The following is a 19,563-nucleotide window of genomic DNA, read 5'->3' on the forward strand; positions in this document are numbered from 1 at the left end:
CTCCAGCATCTGACTAAACCCACTTTCACATGGTCAGTAATTAGTAATTTTCATCAGTAATTTTAAGCCAAAATCAATAGTGGTTCCAGAATATGTAAGGCTAGTTTCACATATATGTCTGGTCTCAGCCTGGCGATTCCACTCCCCATTTTGCTTGAAAAATGCAGAGAAAAAAGCACTGCAAGCAGTGCTTTTCTCTCCGCGTATTTCGACGTTTTTAGGCGGAAACTGGGTGAAGTTAATTGCTTTTTTAAGCGAATTAGGTTTCCGTTTGGCAAGTCCCCAAGCCGACCCCCTGAACCAAAACCCTAACACAGGTGTGAACCTAGTGTTAGACGTACAAACCTTTCCATTATTGTTTATGTCTATATAGGTTTGTCTTGGCTCACAAATAATTATGCAAAATACTGACGAGGTGAAAGTGCCCACTGTGTTTCTGCTGCTTGTGTGCTTCCTTTACCCCCTCCATAGACTTCTACAGACAAGCAGAATCTGAATTATTTGACTGTTTTGGAAGGAATCAGTCATACTTTTCAAATTCTGTTCATCACTTTCATTATGCCTTTTTGCCTGCTCCTACGTTGTTCCTGCTCCTCAGTAGATACCCTCAGCCTTTGAGTGCCGCAGTAACTGGCAGAAGCATAGCATGAAACTTCTGGATCCCAATGCAAAATCTATACTAGGCGCCCAAATATTACATATCATTTATAGTACTGGTCTTAACATATTGGGAAGAGACACCTTATAGGCCTCCTAAGGCTCCTGACCCCCTCAGGTTACACCCATGGAAGTTGGCATAGCTGTATTTATAACCATGAAGGGCATCTACAGAACAGGGCATTTGTTTTACAGGATGTGTAATGAATCTTTGCTGATGGATGAAGTTCCTGAAATGGCAGTCCTTGTGTACACTGTGCACGCCATACACTCCAGAAATTAGAATGACTCAGGAACAATAGATGAAACGTGAGAGGTCAGTGCGGGCTGCAGAATTCCAGCACGTCTGCATCTACATGGCAGATGCGGTGTGTTGCATCCTCCTGAACATCAATTATCATATAACATATGATGAATAGCTAACATAAACTAGCCATTTAGAATACACGAACTGTACGCAGCGCATAGCTCCACACTGCCATTTTCCCTTTTATTCCATATTACCCCTAGTAAACAAAACCCTGTCTCATTCACCTGGCTCTGCACCCTACATGGAATAGGTTAACGTCCAGTGAATATCCATCCTGCCTCTCTCCCCCAACACTGTTATACAGGGATACCTAATGTGCATGTGTTCCATGGTATTTAATTACTGTTATATGTGTTCTAGGGGAATGGGGGTGATTAGAATCTTTAACCACTTCCGGACCACCCATAGACTACATACGTCCGGGAAGTGGTTGCCTAGTTCTGACAGGACGTACCTGTACGTCCAGTCAGAACACAGCAGCTGCACGGAGATCGTGCAGCTGCTTTCAATGGGAGCCGGCTGTAACTTCAGCCGGAGCTCCCAGAGAGATAGCAGCGAAGATTTATTACCTCCCCTGCTATCTTGATCGCTGTGTATACAGTGCTCAATGAGCGCTGTATACACAGCTATGGACGCTGCCATAATTCAGCTGCCCTCTGACCCGGCGGACACGTGATCCGCCGGTAGCAGAGTCTTACCAGAGCTGCTGGGTCCTACAGGACCCCAGATCAGCTCAGTAAGCTGTATATACAGCGTGCAGGAGGCTGTATTTCTCCTGCAACTGGGGTTAAATGTAGCAGCTCCAGTTATAGGAGAAATCAGCCTTCAGTACAAAAAAATAAGTGATCAGATGTTCCCAAAGGTCTCTTATCACCTTATGGGGACACAATCTGGAAAAAAAATAAAATAAAAATATAATAAAAAAGTTTTAAAAAAATGTAAATAAAGTAATAATAAAAAATAAATAAATAATACGCTAATAAAACGCCGTTATTAAAGGTTATAGCCCCACCCCCGACGACACCATACAAAATAAAAATTACCGTAACGGAGAGGAAAAACTATATTATAAACTTTTTCAGTGACACTTTGTGTTATTAAATAAAAAAAAAAAATAAATTGAAAACCAGACACAATTTCCCTCCTATTTTGTTTATATTTTCCTGGATATAAAAAAAATTAAAACACATTTGAAAATAAAAATAACATAAAAATAAAGCCGTATGTGTCCCCGAAAAAAGACACAAAAATTAGTTGACTGAGACATACAGTAAGAGAAAAATGTTACAGCCCTCAAAACCGCACATACAAAATAAACCTAAAATGTGTCTGGTCCAGGACCACAAATTGGCCCGGTACTGAAGTGGTTAATAAATATATATATATATATATATATATATGTATATATATTACTTTTTTTCTATTTCTTTTATTGTATTTATTAGAACCCTAAGGGTCTTGAACCAAGGAACACTGTACAGGCACTAATCGTGGGCATTAGCGCCAGGTCTCTGCTGTATAAGTGGCTATGTTGGCCACCATAATTAAATACAGACCCTGTCATGCTATTACAGTGGATGTCAGGAAGGAGTTAAGTGACTTGACTGCAGTACTGAGGTCCAATTTTGACCATGCCTTACCATGATTGTTGCATACTGACATGGTGACTGCGTTTATAAGCAGCAGTGCCGGGAGTACATTGGGAGATTTCAATCAAAAGGAATGAAGAAAAACCCACAAAAGCCACCAGCAAATGGAGGTCCCAGAAACAATTGCACTGTAAAAGAGGAAAAGCATCAGCAATGTCAGTGGACTTCCTGGGCACATAACATGTTCTGAAAACAGCATTATAGATTAAACACTTTAGAAGAAATTGTATAAGTAGGGCAAAAACTGGATGTGAATTTGTTGATAGTCCATACCACACCCTCATTGTCGAACCCAAAGAGAATGCATTTGATATTTTTTTAACATTAATTATTTTTTTCTTATTGAAGTTTTTGTATAAAACAGTAAACAAATAGCAACACAATAACAACAAAGAAGGGGTAGGATAATGGTTAGGGTTAGGGAGTAGAGCGGAAGGGGTGAGGAAAACAAGACACATCAGACGGGTAACAGGGAGGATCAGGGGAGGGAGAACAATAAGGGTCAGTTCACACGTGAACTGCCCGCGCGGGTTTTGACACGGAAAGAGACGCGGTGAGCCGCGTGTCTCTCTTGTCAAAACCCGCATGCCGCGACCATCACGGTCGCGGCTTTCCACTCCGCTGTCGGCTCAAATGAATGAGCCGACATAGGAGGGAGCTGCCGGGCGCGGAAGCCGCGCGGCTGAGCCCGGGCGGCTTCCGCCTGAAGAAAGGACATGTCCTTTCTTTTCTCCGCTAGACCACCATTGTAAAGGGGCGGATTTTGAAGCGAAATCCGCTGTCAAAATCCGCCCCTTTGTTCACGTGTGAACTAGCCTTAACTAAGACTGTTGTAGCAGAGCCAAATGGTAGCAAAAGCAAAAAAAGATATATATTATAGCAGCGATAATGGACCTCACTGCTGTTAATAGGAATCATAATAGTCTACGGGTATGTTTTTTGAACTTTTGTGGGAAGATAAGAGGAGGAGTGGAGTAGAGTCATCATCCAGCACAATTCCAGTGACTGTCTGAATAATTCGATGGACTTCTGGCCAAAAGGGGTGTAGGAGCATACATCACCACCAAACATATGCCATTGTACCCCGGTCATAGTTTCATCTCCAGCAGTAGCCCTAAGTGGAGCGGTATATCTCATAGAGAACCGAAGGGACTCCTTGTACCACCAAGAAAGGATCTTGTAGATCGTTTCTTGTGCCTTGCAAGAAATAGACAATTTATGTCACACCTGGAAAGCAGAAGTGCACGTTAGGTGAGAACAAGACCCCCAATTCCCTCTCCGAACCCTTCACAAACACTTCACAAACACTGGCAAGCAGGCACTGGGATTCTCCATTAGCATTCCATGAATAAGTGAGACAGTATGAGTCTGGGGACTAGGTATAAGGCAAAGGTAACAGTCCTCTGCTATTAGTATTCTGAGCTGAAATACAAAATAATGGAAGGAGGATAATGAGCTGAGTCACTTGGACCAACAAAAAGTAAACATCCATGTCCAATTTTTTATGGTGTCTCTTTATCATACGTTAAGAGTTTTGGTAACCATATATTCACAAACTCATATCTCAAAATTTTCCCTTTAATGTCTGCATAATCTCTGAATAACATACCCACTGATGAGGGTGGGAAACTCACTCCTAGAAGTATACTTAAACAGGGGGACCCTTCCATTTTGCCAGCATTGACTTTAAGATCACAGGAATCAGCAATAAATGGTGCCATGCTTCAGAACAAGAGGAATCTCCAGTTTAAGATGTCATGGTCTAGGCGACGGTTGGCCAAAATGGGAGAATGAGAATAATTTACCACTGCAGCCTCAGGCTGAGGTGTAGTACTACTCTGAGTCCATCCTGACAGGACGCATGGATGCTTGAACTAGAGCTGCAGGGTCTCCTTCCCTTGCAGGTATCATGGGACCAACATCTAAGGGATGAGGTATAACTGCATGTGTGATGTTAGACCGCCGTTCAAACTTGAGGATGATGGCGACATTGTAACGTGACTGCACGAACTGCCACAGCAGGCTGTAATTGATCAACTTTTTCCATTTATATGGGTCAAGTGGGGTGCTAGCGGCAAGGTCAATCTCATAAGATAGGTCTCCACTTTCAGCTCCCCGTCGGACGTCACTGCTCCCACCTGAGAGGGTGTGTGTTACTGTAACAGCTACAGCAGGAGGGGGCTCTTGCCTTACTTTAGACCTGATGAGGATTTGGGGAAATGGGGGTTGGTTGAACCTGTATTGCCTGGTGTATGGTGGGCTTTGTTTCCTGACCACTTTGAATACCTCCCTGGTGGTTTAGGAGCAGGCTGCACTGCAGTCTCCTGTGTGTTACGTTTTGATGGCTGTGAGCCAGCAGCTGCACTGGGAGGGGAAGTGGTGGTGAATGCAGGGAGAGGAGTCTGCTGGCAGGTATGAGATGATCTAACAATACTCTAACTGGCTCTGGGCATGGTTGTTGTAAAGAGCTGGCTACAGATCTGGAGGGGGTCTGCCTTTGACCTGCAGATGAAGGGATGGGAGTTAAGGCAGGCTAGAGGTTGGGACTTGCGGATCAACAGCGCTCATGTCTGCTTCCAAGAAGGGGGTAAGCCAATGTCTTTCCTCCTGATCTTGTCCTGCAGAGTTTTGTTGGCTGTGATACCTGCAAATGCAAGAGTCCTTGGAGGCTGTAGCACATGGAGATTCCAATAAGGCTTCCTCAGAAGGCTATACAAAAACTATGTCTCTTAAAGAGACAGCCCCCGATGGTCAGAAGTCCTAAAGCATAAACAGCATGGGGGCTTTAAAGAGCTCCACATTGTACAGTAACACGGTGTTCGCAAGCAGAGTTCTTCATGCCATCTCCGCGTCCTGCCCCCCGTCTCAGTCAGCGCTCTCTCATTGGTCTTCACTTTAGAATGCCGGGACCGTGATTGGGTGCAGGGACTCCTGTTTGAGTCACTAGAAGCCTGAAGTGCACATAGAGTAACACTGAGGAGTATTGACCTACTAACACAGATCAAGGCGAACTGCGGTTACTAGCATGCTCCCTCACAGATCGTATGTTGTGGCTAGCTCCATACTTCCATATTCCCATATTCCCATTCATTCCTATTTACTTGTAGTAAACAAAGCCCTGCCTCATTCACCTGGCCCTGTGCACGGAATGGGTTAATGTGCTGCCGCCACTGCCAGGCAGTTACGTAAATGCTCCCTCCTCCCTCTCTTCCCCCGGCAGGCACTGTTATGCAATACACAGGACAAGAGCTACACGTTCTACAGTAACACGGTGTTCGCAAGCAGAGTTCTTAATGCCTTCTCCGCATCCCGCCCCCTGTCTCAGGCAGCGCGCTCTCATTGGTCCTTGCTTTAGAACACCTGGAATGTGATTGGCTGCAGGGAGCTCCTATTTGAGTCACTGTAAGCTTGGAAGTGCACACAGAGTAACACTGAGGAGTATTGACCTACTAACACAGATCTGTGGAGCAGCGGCAGTGGCTGGAGCGGGGACACACTGCATAGGAGGTGCTACTACCCAGTCCTGTCTGCCATCACACAGAGTACCCGCTGTATAGTGCCATGTCCACCGGGATGCCCTGATGTCACATGCTGCTGACCCTCTAAGGTAGTAACCGTGTGGGCTAGGGGGGATCATCATGTATGTGTAGTGTATTGTGTGCTGGTGAGGAGGTGGTCAGGAGCAGGACTGCACGTACACACTGTTTGCTTTGCTACATTGTATTGTTGCGTAAATATGTCTGAATGGGGATGAATGTGATAGTGAGTGACAAGGCTGCTGCGAGATCCAGCACTTTACAACCTGGGATTTTTTTTACATCCACCGTGTAATAACAAGGATCTTTGTTACAGAGGACACACTAAACATACATGTCAAGGAGAATGAGTGAGAAGGCTGTCCAAAGAGCTTACAATCTATATGGTTAATGTAAACAAGTCCTCAGTCACATGTATAGCTGTGTATATGAATGATTGTATATACATGTCTACATAACACAGGTGTACACAATACATAAGATACGGACAGGCAGGCTGTGGGGCACTAGATGAAGTGTAGAGAGATGGATGAGTTTAGTGGAATGATGTGTCCTTTTGTTGTCTGGGAGCCGGGGGAGGAGGAGGGCTCTTGTATATTGCATAACCCATGGATGTGTACGGGGCTGGGAGGCTCCGCGATGTCATTGTACCTATTGATCGTCTCATTTGGTGCAGGGCATCTATCAGTGACTTTAATGAAGTCTGTATCCTCCTGGTGGGCTGGCATGTATGCATTCTATACTTTGTGTCATGATCAGGTCATGTCTGCGTACTGGCTACAATGTAATAATATCTAGCTAGTCTATTATATCATAGATTATTGTAATGATCAGTCTATATACAATGTAATAATAGCTGTAGTCTATTATACCATAGATAATTGTATTGATCAGTCTATATATAATATCATAATAAGTAGTCTATTATATCATAGATTAATGTAATGATAAGTCTATATATAATGTCTATTATATATCATAGATGGCTGCGATGCTCTTTTTATAGATAATATTGTATAACACTAGTCTATTATGTCATAAATTAATGTAATGATGTGATCAGTAAATATATATTGTAATATTTCTCGTCTCTTTTGTATCAAACATTAATGTAATGTTCAGTCTACATACAATGTAATAATAGCTTTTGTAGATTATTGTAATGCTCACCCTGTATACAATGTAATAATAGATCTAGTAGATTACTGTAATGCTCATTCTATATACAATGATAATAGTAATACTAGCTCTTGTAGAGTCTATATACAATGTAGCACGTGATTATTGTGCTTATATAAATGCAGTGTATACTGTATTGAGAAGGGGGTTCTCCAATCTATCTATCCATCTGTCTATCTATCACTATTTCTCTATACTTATCTATCATACGTATAATCTGTCTATATTTTTATACAAATTGTCATTCATACATCCAGCTATCTCCCTCCCTTCATCCATCCTGCTGTCTGGGGCTGGGTGTCACTGGCAGCAGCGAGTTCCTGGAAATGTGCTATTATGTAACCTCAGCATAAGCTGGCAGTCCTGGCTCAGTGTGAAAGGGGAGCTGATGATGCGATTTTGTAAGCTTTTAACAATAGATCCAGGATGGTATCAGCACAGTTCTGGGGTGGGGGGGCTGAGGGGGTCTATTCATTATTTGCTGGTGCCCCTTCTCCTTTATGGGCAGACAATGGATATGAGCTCATGCTCCTGAGGGACTGTCACGCTGGGTAAAAATAAAGCGTGTCTATATTTGTCCCAGTGCTACATGTGACTGTGGCTCGGTCAATGTCATTACTGTGCTCACTAGTCACACACTGCTATGGTGTGAATGGCCGTGCTCCTGCTCAGTATTCCCTCCATCTCCCGTGATGTGACGTGCATGGAACATTAGTCCAGACAAATGGCCGCGCTCAGTGTACATGCAGCAGGCAGCAGTACACCACAATGAGAGCAGTGCCGTGTATGTGGCGGGCGCTTGTTGTGATTGAGGGCTGAACACGTGAATGGAGGCGGGCAGGGAGGAGCAGCACGGCCGGGCTCCGCATTCCTTTGTTCTCCTGCAGGGAAGAACACAGCCGTTCTTCTGCCATGTGTTCACTCACTGGGCACTGCTGTCGGGGATAGCCTTGAACTTGAGATGGGGATAGCACGTCTGCTGCTGCTGTGGGATAGAGGCCATGCATGTGTGAGGTAAAATACGAGCTCCGCTCCCTGGAGTATACGAGCAGCTTCTCAATGAACTGCTGTGTATACGTAGTGAAGCCGTATGTTACCTCAGCCTCTCCTATACAGCTGCTGGTAGACTTCAAATCCCATCATGTTTCAAGTATATTTCAGTATTGCCACTTACTCTATCATCCAGGAGTGCACTTAGTGTCTGCCATATATTATATACTGTGTGTATGTATATAAATATACTATTGTTGTTGCCGGTTGCTGAATGACTGATCACAAATAGCAGTAGTTATGTAATGTACAATGAAATAACATCACTGAGCATTGAGGAGAAACATGGCTAAATTTATACTTACCCCAGTGGAATAAATAAGACGTAGTATATGTCCCCAGAACCTCGGGGCCATGACAATGTTGTGTAATAAGCATTGCATAACACTCTCCTATCTGAGTCACAAGACGGCCTGGTAATCATCTCTCTTGGGGTGGCAACCGATAGATGTAATGGGTTTTTCTTAGTTGGCATCAGTGCTGTGCCACACATGCCATGCTCTTATTACTTATTATAGATGTTTTGCTACAATTCTTCCTGTTAGCGTCACATGAGATCCGTATAATTGTCTCATGGAGGAGATTATAAAGCATATAATCCCCTCCTTACTTACGCCAGGTTGAACATACAGTAGACATAGCAACAATGATTAGCAAATACTTTATTTTACCAGTTTGATCCAATGGCATAACTGTAAGGGTATGGAGGCCACAGACATTTGTAAGCCAAGCACTCTGAAGGTCTGTGTTCCATACATTACATCATGCTGAAATACACGTTTTACTGTCAGCACATGATAGGAGTTGTAGTTGGAAAGCGATAGATTGGAGACCACCGTCCTGTATAGTGTGAGGTCATGTCAGTGGGGGAGCTCTGGTACGAATTTTGAATTGGAGCCCAAGAGATTCAGGGAAGATAACTAGGTTTCAACCTATGTATCTGAACATTGAAAAGTCACTCATAAAGCATATGGCCATAGAAACAAAGAAGAGTGTCAGAAAGAGAACATATGGCCCATCACCACTTTATGATGGATAGACATGTGTTTATCCCGGCATGCTTAAATTTACTTACTATGGATTTCTCAACCACAAGACTCAACAACTAATTTAGTATAATAGCCCCTTGTATTTGTGTTAGATTTTGATTAAAATCTCTTCCCTCCTGAACCTTATTTATACCTTTACCATATTTAATGGCTCATGCCCTCAATTTCCCTTCCTCCCATGTCAATATGAATGTACCATTCACTGAAAGAATTTGGAAATGCACCCAGTGTCCTTAAATTAAAGTGAAAGAGACAAGATATGTCAGCATAGGGGGAGAGGCTGCATATTTGACATGACTCCTGTAACTTGACCCTTTCTACGCAGTCATGAGGCCTAGTGGCTAGCTTAAACCTTAGAAGCAGTGGTGAGCTGGCTGGTGCTGTTACTCGCTGCTATTACCATTCCAGTCTACTGGTGACTGCTCAGGATCGCCCTGTGCTAATCGGTTTTGAAATATGATCTTGGAGACAGGATAACAGTGTTTGTTTGCACAGAGCGGGCAAGGCAGCTCTGGAGGAGGGAGGGATGCTTTGCCAGTCACGTATTCCCAATGTTTGTGTGTAGTCGTTCATTAACATTGCAATCCACAGACCAGGGAGAGATGAGAACTCTCAGCCTCCCCCACTGTTACAGAGGAAACAAAATCACTAAAGTTTTAACAGCAATAGTAAAAATAATGTTATGTCTAGTGAGGTTACATAAAGACGTAAACATTTTAGAATCCGTAGAAGAACGTTATGAGTGTAAAATATTGTACATTTTAATGGAGACGGACATTGGCAACTATTTATTTATATATCACCAACATACAGCAGGGCTATATAGAGAACATTTATAGCACCACACTATACACTCCTATCATTCTCTTTCATTTAAAGAGAGTCTGTCACCGGAATGTAGCATATCACCCCAGCTCCACAGATAGATAAGGTCACCTGAGTCAAACTGTGTTTTCTCACTGTGGATTGAGATATCACTGTTTTTGCTAATATGCAGATTGGCTCATTGGAGTAATGGGGGGTTGCTGCTTACCTCTTTAGACGAATGGCAGTCCTATCATTGCACCAAACAGTGCATTTTTGCATTGAGAAAAAAATTCTTCTTTTTCCCAACCTCCACCATCAAAGAAGAGTTGGTACACCCCCATATGCATTAGATGATTATCATGTTCCACCAAAATCTGTGGTTCGGCTGAAGTTGATCAAATTTGTATGTCCATATTGCTAGACTGTTAGCAACATAATTCCCCATGTAAACAGGACATCATAAAACCAAAAATGGAATCTGTATGTGGATGTACAATTCGTTCATCCCCAAATAGTAGCGATGATCTTCTCCCAACGATATGCTCCTATGAACATCCATTTGTGATTTGTGACCAGGTCCCACCAATTTTATCTGATCTTCTTACAATCTATTATTTACGATGTCCTCTAGGACGTTTCTCCATGGCTACCTAGAATCTGACTGAAAATGAATTTTGTCTCTGTCTGAAGTTATTGGCAGAAGCTTTTCTCTTTCAATAACGCTCATGTTTGGCTATACAAATTCATTGCATCGACATTAGTGAACTGTATCTGTAAGATTTGGCTGTCTGCTGTCGGTACAAGTAATTGCAGGCTAAGCGTTAGATGAGCAAGTAAAGCTTTGTAAACTTTAGCTTGTAGTAGCTGATGAAAGAAACAAGTACAGCGAAAGTAGGATTTCCTTCTTCACTTGTAGAACTGGTTTGGATTCAACAGTTGTTAGGAAATTCTGCTATGAAGTCATTTTAGCGGTGTTCAAGTTGCCAAAGCCAAACAACTGCAAGGCATCACGAGTTTTACTAATGTGCCTCTAACATTTCCTTGTGGAGAAGAACAATTAGTTTTCAGTTACTAAAATGAGATGAGATGAAACGACAATGGAGAGATCTTAATGTGATCCCAACCAGATTCTCAGGGGTTAACTGTGTTCGCATGTAGAAGACCTTACACAAGATCTGTCTAATAGGAATTTATTACTTAGGATTTAAATGTTATTAATTGTATTTGTGAAAGGGACAACTCTCATCTCACCTTTTTTAGGAGTGATTTCTAGGCAGGGACAGAACAGTGGCTGAATTTCAGTTTCCTTAAGGTGGCCATAGACATGATGAACATCAGCCAAACCTGCCAGTTTCAGTGGGACTGGCAGACCCTCTAATTTTTATTGGTATGTCCTGACTTGCTTTCTTATGGCAGACGTTGGGAGAAAGAAGGATTGTATCTTGGAATTTGACATGCTTGATCCTTTGTTCTCATGAGAAATAAGATGTCGCCAGTGGTGTCAGGCAGCAGTTTATTCCCCTCTCTTTAATGAAGACACATGCATGCTCGGTTCCATTTATTCATAGTGTAAAAGTATCAGGGTCTTTTCTAACTGAAGACAACCTACTACACACAGATCTACAATCAGCCTCCCATAGAAGATAGCATAGAACTGTGATACTTTGTACCCAGTTATTAATAGCATCCTTACGTAAACTTTGCAACATTTTATAGCCCTTTCCAGAATATTACTGCCATTACTCATTGTACTACGTGTTTTTTTTTTTTATTTACATATGATGAATAGGGGGATATAAAAGCTTCTCTTAAGGTGACCATACACAGAGGAATGTCAGCCAAACCTGACAACAGATGGGGGGGGGGTATATCAAACATGTCAGATTTCAACATATCCGATCCTTTTTTCTCAAGGGAGAGAAGTTGCAGACAGAGGTGTCTTACAGCTGCTTATTTCAGTCCCCCTATTGAGAACATGTGTATCAAGTGTTGTAAGGATTGTCTAAGTACTATGTTATATTTGCTGACACTATTGCCTATTACAGATGAAAGAGTTGAGGCCCTTTAATAGCATGGTGTTTATCAGAACACACAGGAAGTTTGGTTGGTGTTTGATACCTCAAATTCGCTGTTCCATAGAGATCACACCTCTGCATAAAATTACTATATTTAGTTTGTGGCTTCCTATTGGTCTTCACAGTAGAAATGGGTATACACTGCCACTGTAGAAGAGAGGTATAGTGTTTTACTAGTATTTAATGATTTAGACTGCCAGATTGCTCATGTAATTGTTAGGACTACCATAGAAGTGAATGGAGAGAACTGCACAAGAACAGCAACCTCTTTAGTCTTGGGGAACCCCTTTCTCAAGATAGGTATGGGTCTGATAGATGGCACCCACATTAGACATTATGACATAGAAAATGTCATTTTCTAATATTTTAGTAAAGTTATCCTAAAAACTAGAGGTAGGCACTCTAATCTAGTGAAGAAGCATGCTAATGTTTATTACCTGTGTGTTAACCATATTAAATCATTATTTTTTGTGTCTGTTAACTTGTATGACCTTATTAGACTGTTAGCAAAAGCGGCAACTCCCGAGATGTGGTACGCAGCAAAGTCCATTCAGTAACAGGTTAGGTAAACTTGCTAATCCTGCATGTAACATTAAAACGCAACCCCAATACATAACAGAATGCGCGGATTTAGTGTAATGCTATATTACTTGGAATCATCTAGTGTTATGGAACACTTTATGTAAGACTAGTGTGTGTTATGTGTAGTGATGTGCTGGTAAACCAAGGAGAGAATTTTCTGTCGGGAACTGTAAATCATATAGATTAAAGATGAAAGCAGGTTACCATGCACCAGTTACATATCATAACACCATCTGAGAGGTTTGAGGTTTTTATGAACTCGGTAACTTGCTGTACATGAAAGAATACTGCAGTTTATAGAAATGACTGCTCAGATGTCATCTCTGCTTAGTTACATTAAATTAATTGAATGCACCTATTATCACAGCATGGTGTGAGGATATGGCTTACATAATGTGTAAGGCTAACCGTCTTGGATAGATAGATAGATAGATAGATAGATAGATAGATAGATAGATAGATAGATAGATCGATCTACCACCAGACATTATAACGCTAAAGTTCAATATTTGTACTTTCTTCTCATATACATGAACTATATAGACGGGCATCACATGTATTGAACAGAATTTTCTGCAGCAATCAATCATAATGGGTGGATTTTCTTAAAGAGGACGTGACACATTTAGTAGATTAAGTAACTTTACTATGCTGCAACATCTTTTCTAATTATTCTTTATTGTGTTGAACCCCTGTAACTAGAAAAGTAAGAATAAATTGACAACCGAGTGCTACCATTTTGGGGTGTGTCTCTATACACTCTCGCACTGTTCAATAAGGGCTGTCAATGGCACAATGGTTGTCAATTAATTTACAAATATTCAGAAGGTATAACAGAAATGAAACAATATACAGTTATTTAGAAAAAATGTTCCAGAATTTGATATGACTAAAGCAGTCCACTATATGAGTGAGTTCTAAACACAATACACTTACTGCTAGATATGCTCGTCATTCGTTACACAATCTCCGAGATGAGCTAAGATTGCCTTCTTTGTGGTTTTGTGGGTTTTTAGTCCACATAATCGGTTGCAGCATTTAGCAGTAAAACATTGCCTCTCTAACTCTTGGAAATAGGAACTTTCTAAACTGGATCTTATTGCTGTATTTGGCCCAAAGGAGAATTTCGCAAGTGTTATTTTTGCAACAACTTATCAAGGCAGCTCTAGTTCCTGTATGGTTATGCATTTTACCTGCAATTTCAGAGCCTTTGTGATGAAACAAAATGAAAGCATCACTAAAAGGAACGCCTTTAGAGAATTTCTACTGCTTTTACTGTCATAAGGACTAACTAAATAAAAGAAGCGCCACTGACTCATATGAAGATCTGTTTTGTGAGAATTCACTGCAGTCAATGATCAGCATTGATTTACATGGTGAGCACTGCTAGTATGCAGCCCAATAGGAAACTCTGTACATTGATTTAATGGGGAGCGGGCATCTATTGTGGGGAATTATTGCTTGACAATAGGACACAGAAAATTAATGACTACATCACTTTTGACAGTTGTCATTGTTTTTTCTAGAATATAAAATGACTTTCTACAAATGTTTTTTAATGTTAGATAAAATATATACTGCCGCATACACTTCATATTTTATTTTAATAAACACCTATTATGCCCTAGTTTGTGAAAAGCTTTTAGCTATTGACAAATCCTCTTCATTGGCCTTAATAGAAGCAATGACAATACAATTTGTAATTATTTCCAAGCTAAAAAGTGCAGCATGTCACCACAATACATTGCACGTTATAAGACAGCAAGGTTCAGGGATGCAAAGTTATACACTAATGTCAGGCTGAAGAATTGACTACATTTGTCAATTGCCATAGATGATATATATATATATAATCATTTTTCCATGACTGGACAAACACATGACACAGCCAGGGAGTTGTCTGGTCTTAAGAGTCAGCTGAAAGTATGAATGGGGTGGCATGCCACATTCCAGGCTTCTTATTCAGTGGGCATGTAGTGGAAAGCTTTCAGAATTAGGTTGATGGCAGCTGATATTCAGTCAATGCCTATTTACAGCAGAAAGTATAGGCACCATATTTAGAAGTCTTATGATAGTAATCAGCGATGGTTTATCTACAAATGATCAGACCATTTCCTATGGCTTATCAGACATTTTCTATATCCCCATGAGACATCTTTGACAGATATGACTTTCTATGTTACTTCACCTGACTATCTGTGTACACAGATGTATGATGATGGCCATCTGCACTGTAAGGCCATCGAAAGTTTGTCTGAGATATTTATGCAATAATAGTGAAATAGTCTAAAATCCAACCATATTGAGGCAAACAATTCACCGTCACTGAGACTTGTGCATATGACATTATCATTTACCTACTTCAGATTGTCATATGAAAGACATAGAATATGACTACAAGTACAGTGCGGTAAGACCATTAAGTACTATAGCTTACTATTATTCTGTTAGAGAACTGCAGTTTGGCAATGGGATGAGTATACTTTCACACATTTTGCAGTATTACTATCTTAGTTTTTAGAAAACACTTGTATAAAATGCATTTGTTTACTTGTGCAGAGCCATTGCAATACTGATTTTATGCCTGTCTTCAGGTTGTTTTATTCCAAGAAGAGAGAGAGATAAAATTAGATTAATGAGCCATTGTAAATGAGTGAGAAGCTAACCTTGTTGGCTGTCTTTGTGTACCTTGGCAGCATTCTCACTGAGCATTAGCTGGCTAGATATATTTATGTGAACAGTTGTTCTTTTACTATTTTTGATTCACTGAAAACCTAACAAACCATGGTGAGTAAGTCACAAAAACAGAAGCATAATTTTTCTGCCAAGCATAGTCACAGTTAGCAAGTCATCCATTTCACGTACTGGCTAATCACTTCTTGTATGAATTGCCTGTATACGGAAATCATGTGATTGGCGTTTGGTATGTTTTAATTAGCAGTGATAGAATTAGGTATTGGATTTGAGTCACCCATTTGGAGCCATGCTGTTCTCTCCAATGATCATTGTCTAGGCAAAATTGGGTTTTTTATGTAATTTCCCTTTCAAAACGTCTACACAAGCAGCATCAGCAGCTCCGTAGCCTTTGTGTTACATTGTCCAATATGTTTCAAAAATGTGGAAAATTAAAAAATACCACATAGGCCCAGTTCACATGTGCACATGGATTTCTGTTCGTGGAGTCCATTTGGGGACCCTCCGAACGGAAACCTAATCCGCATAAAAAAGCGGTTACCTATGGAAACCAATGGACCCCATAGACTATAATGGGGTCTGTGTGGTTTCGTCTCAGTTTTCGGATAAAAAATGCGGATAAAAAGTGCTGCTTGCAGGACTTCCCTTTCTACATTTTTCATGCGGAGAGGAGAACGGAATGGCCCAAACGCAGATGTGAACCGGGCCATACAGTGAAAGTCATTATGCAACATATGTAATTGTGTGGCACCCAGTTACATATGTCAGGACCATACCTTTGTGGTATTGTGAACAGTAAGTTGCCAAATTAAAACATATATTGATGTGAAGTATTAGATTCTATATGCATACATTATAACACCCTGTACATATAGGTATATGAACGCAGTAACCCAAAATTCTATATTTTATTGTAGGTTTTGATTAAATTGGATGTAGCTGTATATTGCATCCTAAAGCAAGTAATCATTATATACAGCAGAAATCTTTGTATCGAACATTGTTTAATTAATATGACTGTAGATTAGCTTTACTTAATTCAGTTGCAAACTCAGGATATGTTAACACATGATGTTTATGTTTAGTTCTTTTGGGTATATATTTAGTTTTTCAGGGGATTTTTCTTCTCCATTCAAGTTCACTTTTTCCACTTCTCTTTGAATATCAAGTACCAATTAATCATTCCACGCACTCTTTGTTCCTTCTGCTCTTTACATCCTCAGACTGGGGGCATGCAATGTCTCAAGCTCACCATAACTAATGTAAGCAAAGCAAATCTCTGCTTATATGAGGATACTGACGCACCTGATCGTTGTTCTTTATGAACCACAAACATGCTCTGTATAGTTTAGTCTGTAAAATTGCAGAAGTGTTTGTAATTGTGGTTGCAATAGCAAACCAAACACTTCTGTAGCTCGAGTGGAAACTTCTTCCTTACAAGAGGGACTTTTAGAAAAAGTCATAGACTGATATTGCAACGTACTGATGATGTTCTATGTCTAAATGTGGTTTTAAGTCATTTTCCATGTCATTGTTTTAAAATCAGTTTATTCTCATTTTTGCAGGTGGCAAGGCATTTTCTGGGAACACTGCAAAGATGGTCACAGAGTCAATGCTTCAACTCCCGGTTAGAAAAATTTGAAGCAGATGGAATTTCCTATAATTAAGATATTAATGTTCACACGGTTTAAGGAACACTGTCAGAAAGTTCTCTTCAGCAACTGTGAACTGTTTCTAACACCAGTTGGCGCTGATGCAGCTAAGAAAAATGCCTACTATTAAAAAAGAGCAAGAATGTGCTGATACAAGAAATGGTATGGAGAATATCCTTGTTCTTAATTCTAATATGCCCGACATGTCTGAATCAATGGACTCCAGTAATGACATGTTGTACAATGAAGGTGGTAGTTCAAAAAACAAGTCCTCCTCTTGTCGCAGAAAAAGGGAATTTATCCCTGATGAAAAGAAAGATGCCACTTACTGGGAAAAAAGAAGGAAAAACAATGAGGCTGCAAAGCGATCCCGGGAGAAACGTAGACTAAATGATATGGTTCTAGAAAATAAACTGATCGCATTAGGAGAAGAAAATGCAAACCTGAAAACAGAGCTGCTGTCCTTAAAACTTAAGTTTGGATTGATAAGTTCTGCATCTTATGCTCAAGAAATACAAAAGGTTACTAGTGCCACAGCTGTGTATTTCCAGGAATACGCTAAGTCAAACGTGAGGTCATTCCCAGGAGAACATGACCATCCTTTAATAAGCAGTAGCTGCATCTCTGTTATCAAGCACTCCCCTCAGAGCTCTATATCTGATGTATCTGAGGTATCATCTGGAGAACACGTCCAACCAAACCCCACCCAAAACAACTGTATAACCTCTGAAATGAAGTATCAGAGGATAAAGCAGGAACCCCTGGAAATTGAGAACTTTACTCGGGAACCTAGAGAAGACAATCCCTCTTATGCAGCATCTATCTATCGGAACTATATTGGAAGTACATTTCCTGGGTACTCACATTCGCCGCCTCTTCTGCAAATTAACAGTTCCTCCAGCAACTCTCCTAGAACATCAGAGGCTGATGAGGGAGTGGTAGGAAAGACCTCTGATGGGGAGGATGAGCAGCAAGTTCCTAAAGGTCCTATCCATTCCCCTGTTGAACTAAAAAATGGTCATACAACGGTCATAAAAGTTCCAGAAGTGAACTCCTCTGCACTGCCTCATAAACTGCGAATAAAGTCAAAAGCAATGCAGGTAAAAGTGGAAACACTGGAGAACGAGTTTGATGTCACGCAAAAACTGCCACTGCCAATTGACATGTCCTCAAAAAAGCACTTTCCCCTGGAAAAACATGGTAGTGAACCCCTGGTACATTCTTCTTTGTCCCCCTTGTCTGTTCAAGTGACTAATATTCCAGACTGGCCTATAAAACCAGGACAATGGCATCATAAGGAACTTGATAAAATCCCAAACATTTGCAAATCTGCTGGTATTGCCACAATGTCAGATAATGTCTTTAAACCTTCTGAGCCAGAAAGCTTGTATTTAAAGCGAGGTATCGCAAACTTATCTGCTGAGGTGGCCACTCTTAAAAGACTTATAGTTGCTCAAGAAATCTGTACTTCAGATTCCAGCTAAATTACTACTGAAATGAATTCAGATTCTTAATGTAAAGGGTGTCGTTTGCAGTAAATTGGTATGTTTTGTAAGATGCTGATTTTCACTGGACTTGTGACGTCATTTCACTGTTTTGTTCATGTAATGATGTCTACTAAATATTGTCTTTTTGTGCACAATATTCTGAAGACTAGATTGTGTTATTATGATCACTATGCCTTGTGTACAGTTACGTAGCTCTTGCAAGGTTGTAAATATTTTAAACATTATTTTTGCTGGTCTGTTATAAACTGTGCAAGTTACCAGTTATAATAAAGTATTGGTGACAAAGAAGAACGTTGGTCTAAATCAAGTGGCAAATAGAAAATAATGTGTTTTTTAATATGTACCAGTGTAAAATGGAAAATGTGTAAAATGTATTTATGTACTTATGGGTAATATGTGTACGTGGCCCAAAAGTGATTATTGCAATGGTGAAACAATGCAAGTTAACTAGCTGAGCACCTGATTATAAAAGGTGTAATTGTTATGCTTATTTTATCTTTTTATACATATGCCCTAAGAGGGTTTACCAATAAAGTGAAGGGAAAACAGCCTGCTATCATTATATTCTACAGAAGGCATTCACCTAACTCATACCGAGACATCATTGTTTGCATGTACCCTACATACAGGGACGTAACTTGAGAGGGTGCAGTTGCACTCGGGCCCAGGAGCCTTAGGGGGCCCATAAGCACTGGCATCAGTATTGAGATTGCAGTTTCCATCTGACCCATAAGCCAAAGAGATCCCCAGATTACCCGAACCACACTGATTGATTAAACTCCTTAGTACCCATATTCGCTATAGGGATGAGGTTG

General features: G+C 40.7%; 1 protein-coding gene across 1 annotated transcript; it reads left to right on the forward strand.

The window, feature by feature from the left end:
* The first annotated feature begins 6,008 nt into the window (after window positions 1–6,008).
* Window positions 6,009–19,315, forward strand: NFIL3 (nuclear factor, interleukin 3 regulated). The gene is made up of 2 exons (XM_075276712.1): window positions 6,009–6,223; window positions 17,154–19,315. Exon 2 carries the CDS (start codon window positions 17,342–17,344, stop codon window positions 18,722–18,724), a length of 1,383 nt encoding a protein of 460 aa, XP_075132813.1. The 5' UTR covers window positions 6,009–6,223; window positions 17,154–17,341; the 3' UTR covers window positions 18,725–19,315.
* The last annotated feature ends 248 nt before the right edge of the window (window positions 19,316–19,563 follow it).

The sequence above is a fragment of the Leptodactylus fuscus genome, chromosome 1 (assembly GCF_031893055.1).
Source record: "Leptodactylus fuscus isolate aLepFus1 chromosome 1, aLepFus1.hap2, whole genome shotgun sequence".
Taxonomy (NCBI): Eukaryota; Metazoa; Chordata; class Amphibia; order Anura; family Leptodactylidae; genus Leptodactylus; species Leptodactylus fuscus.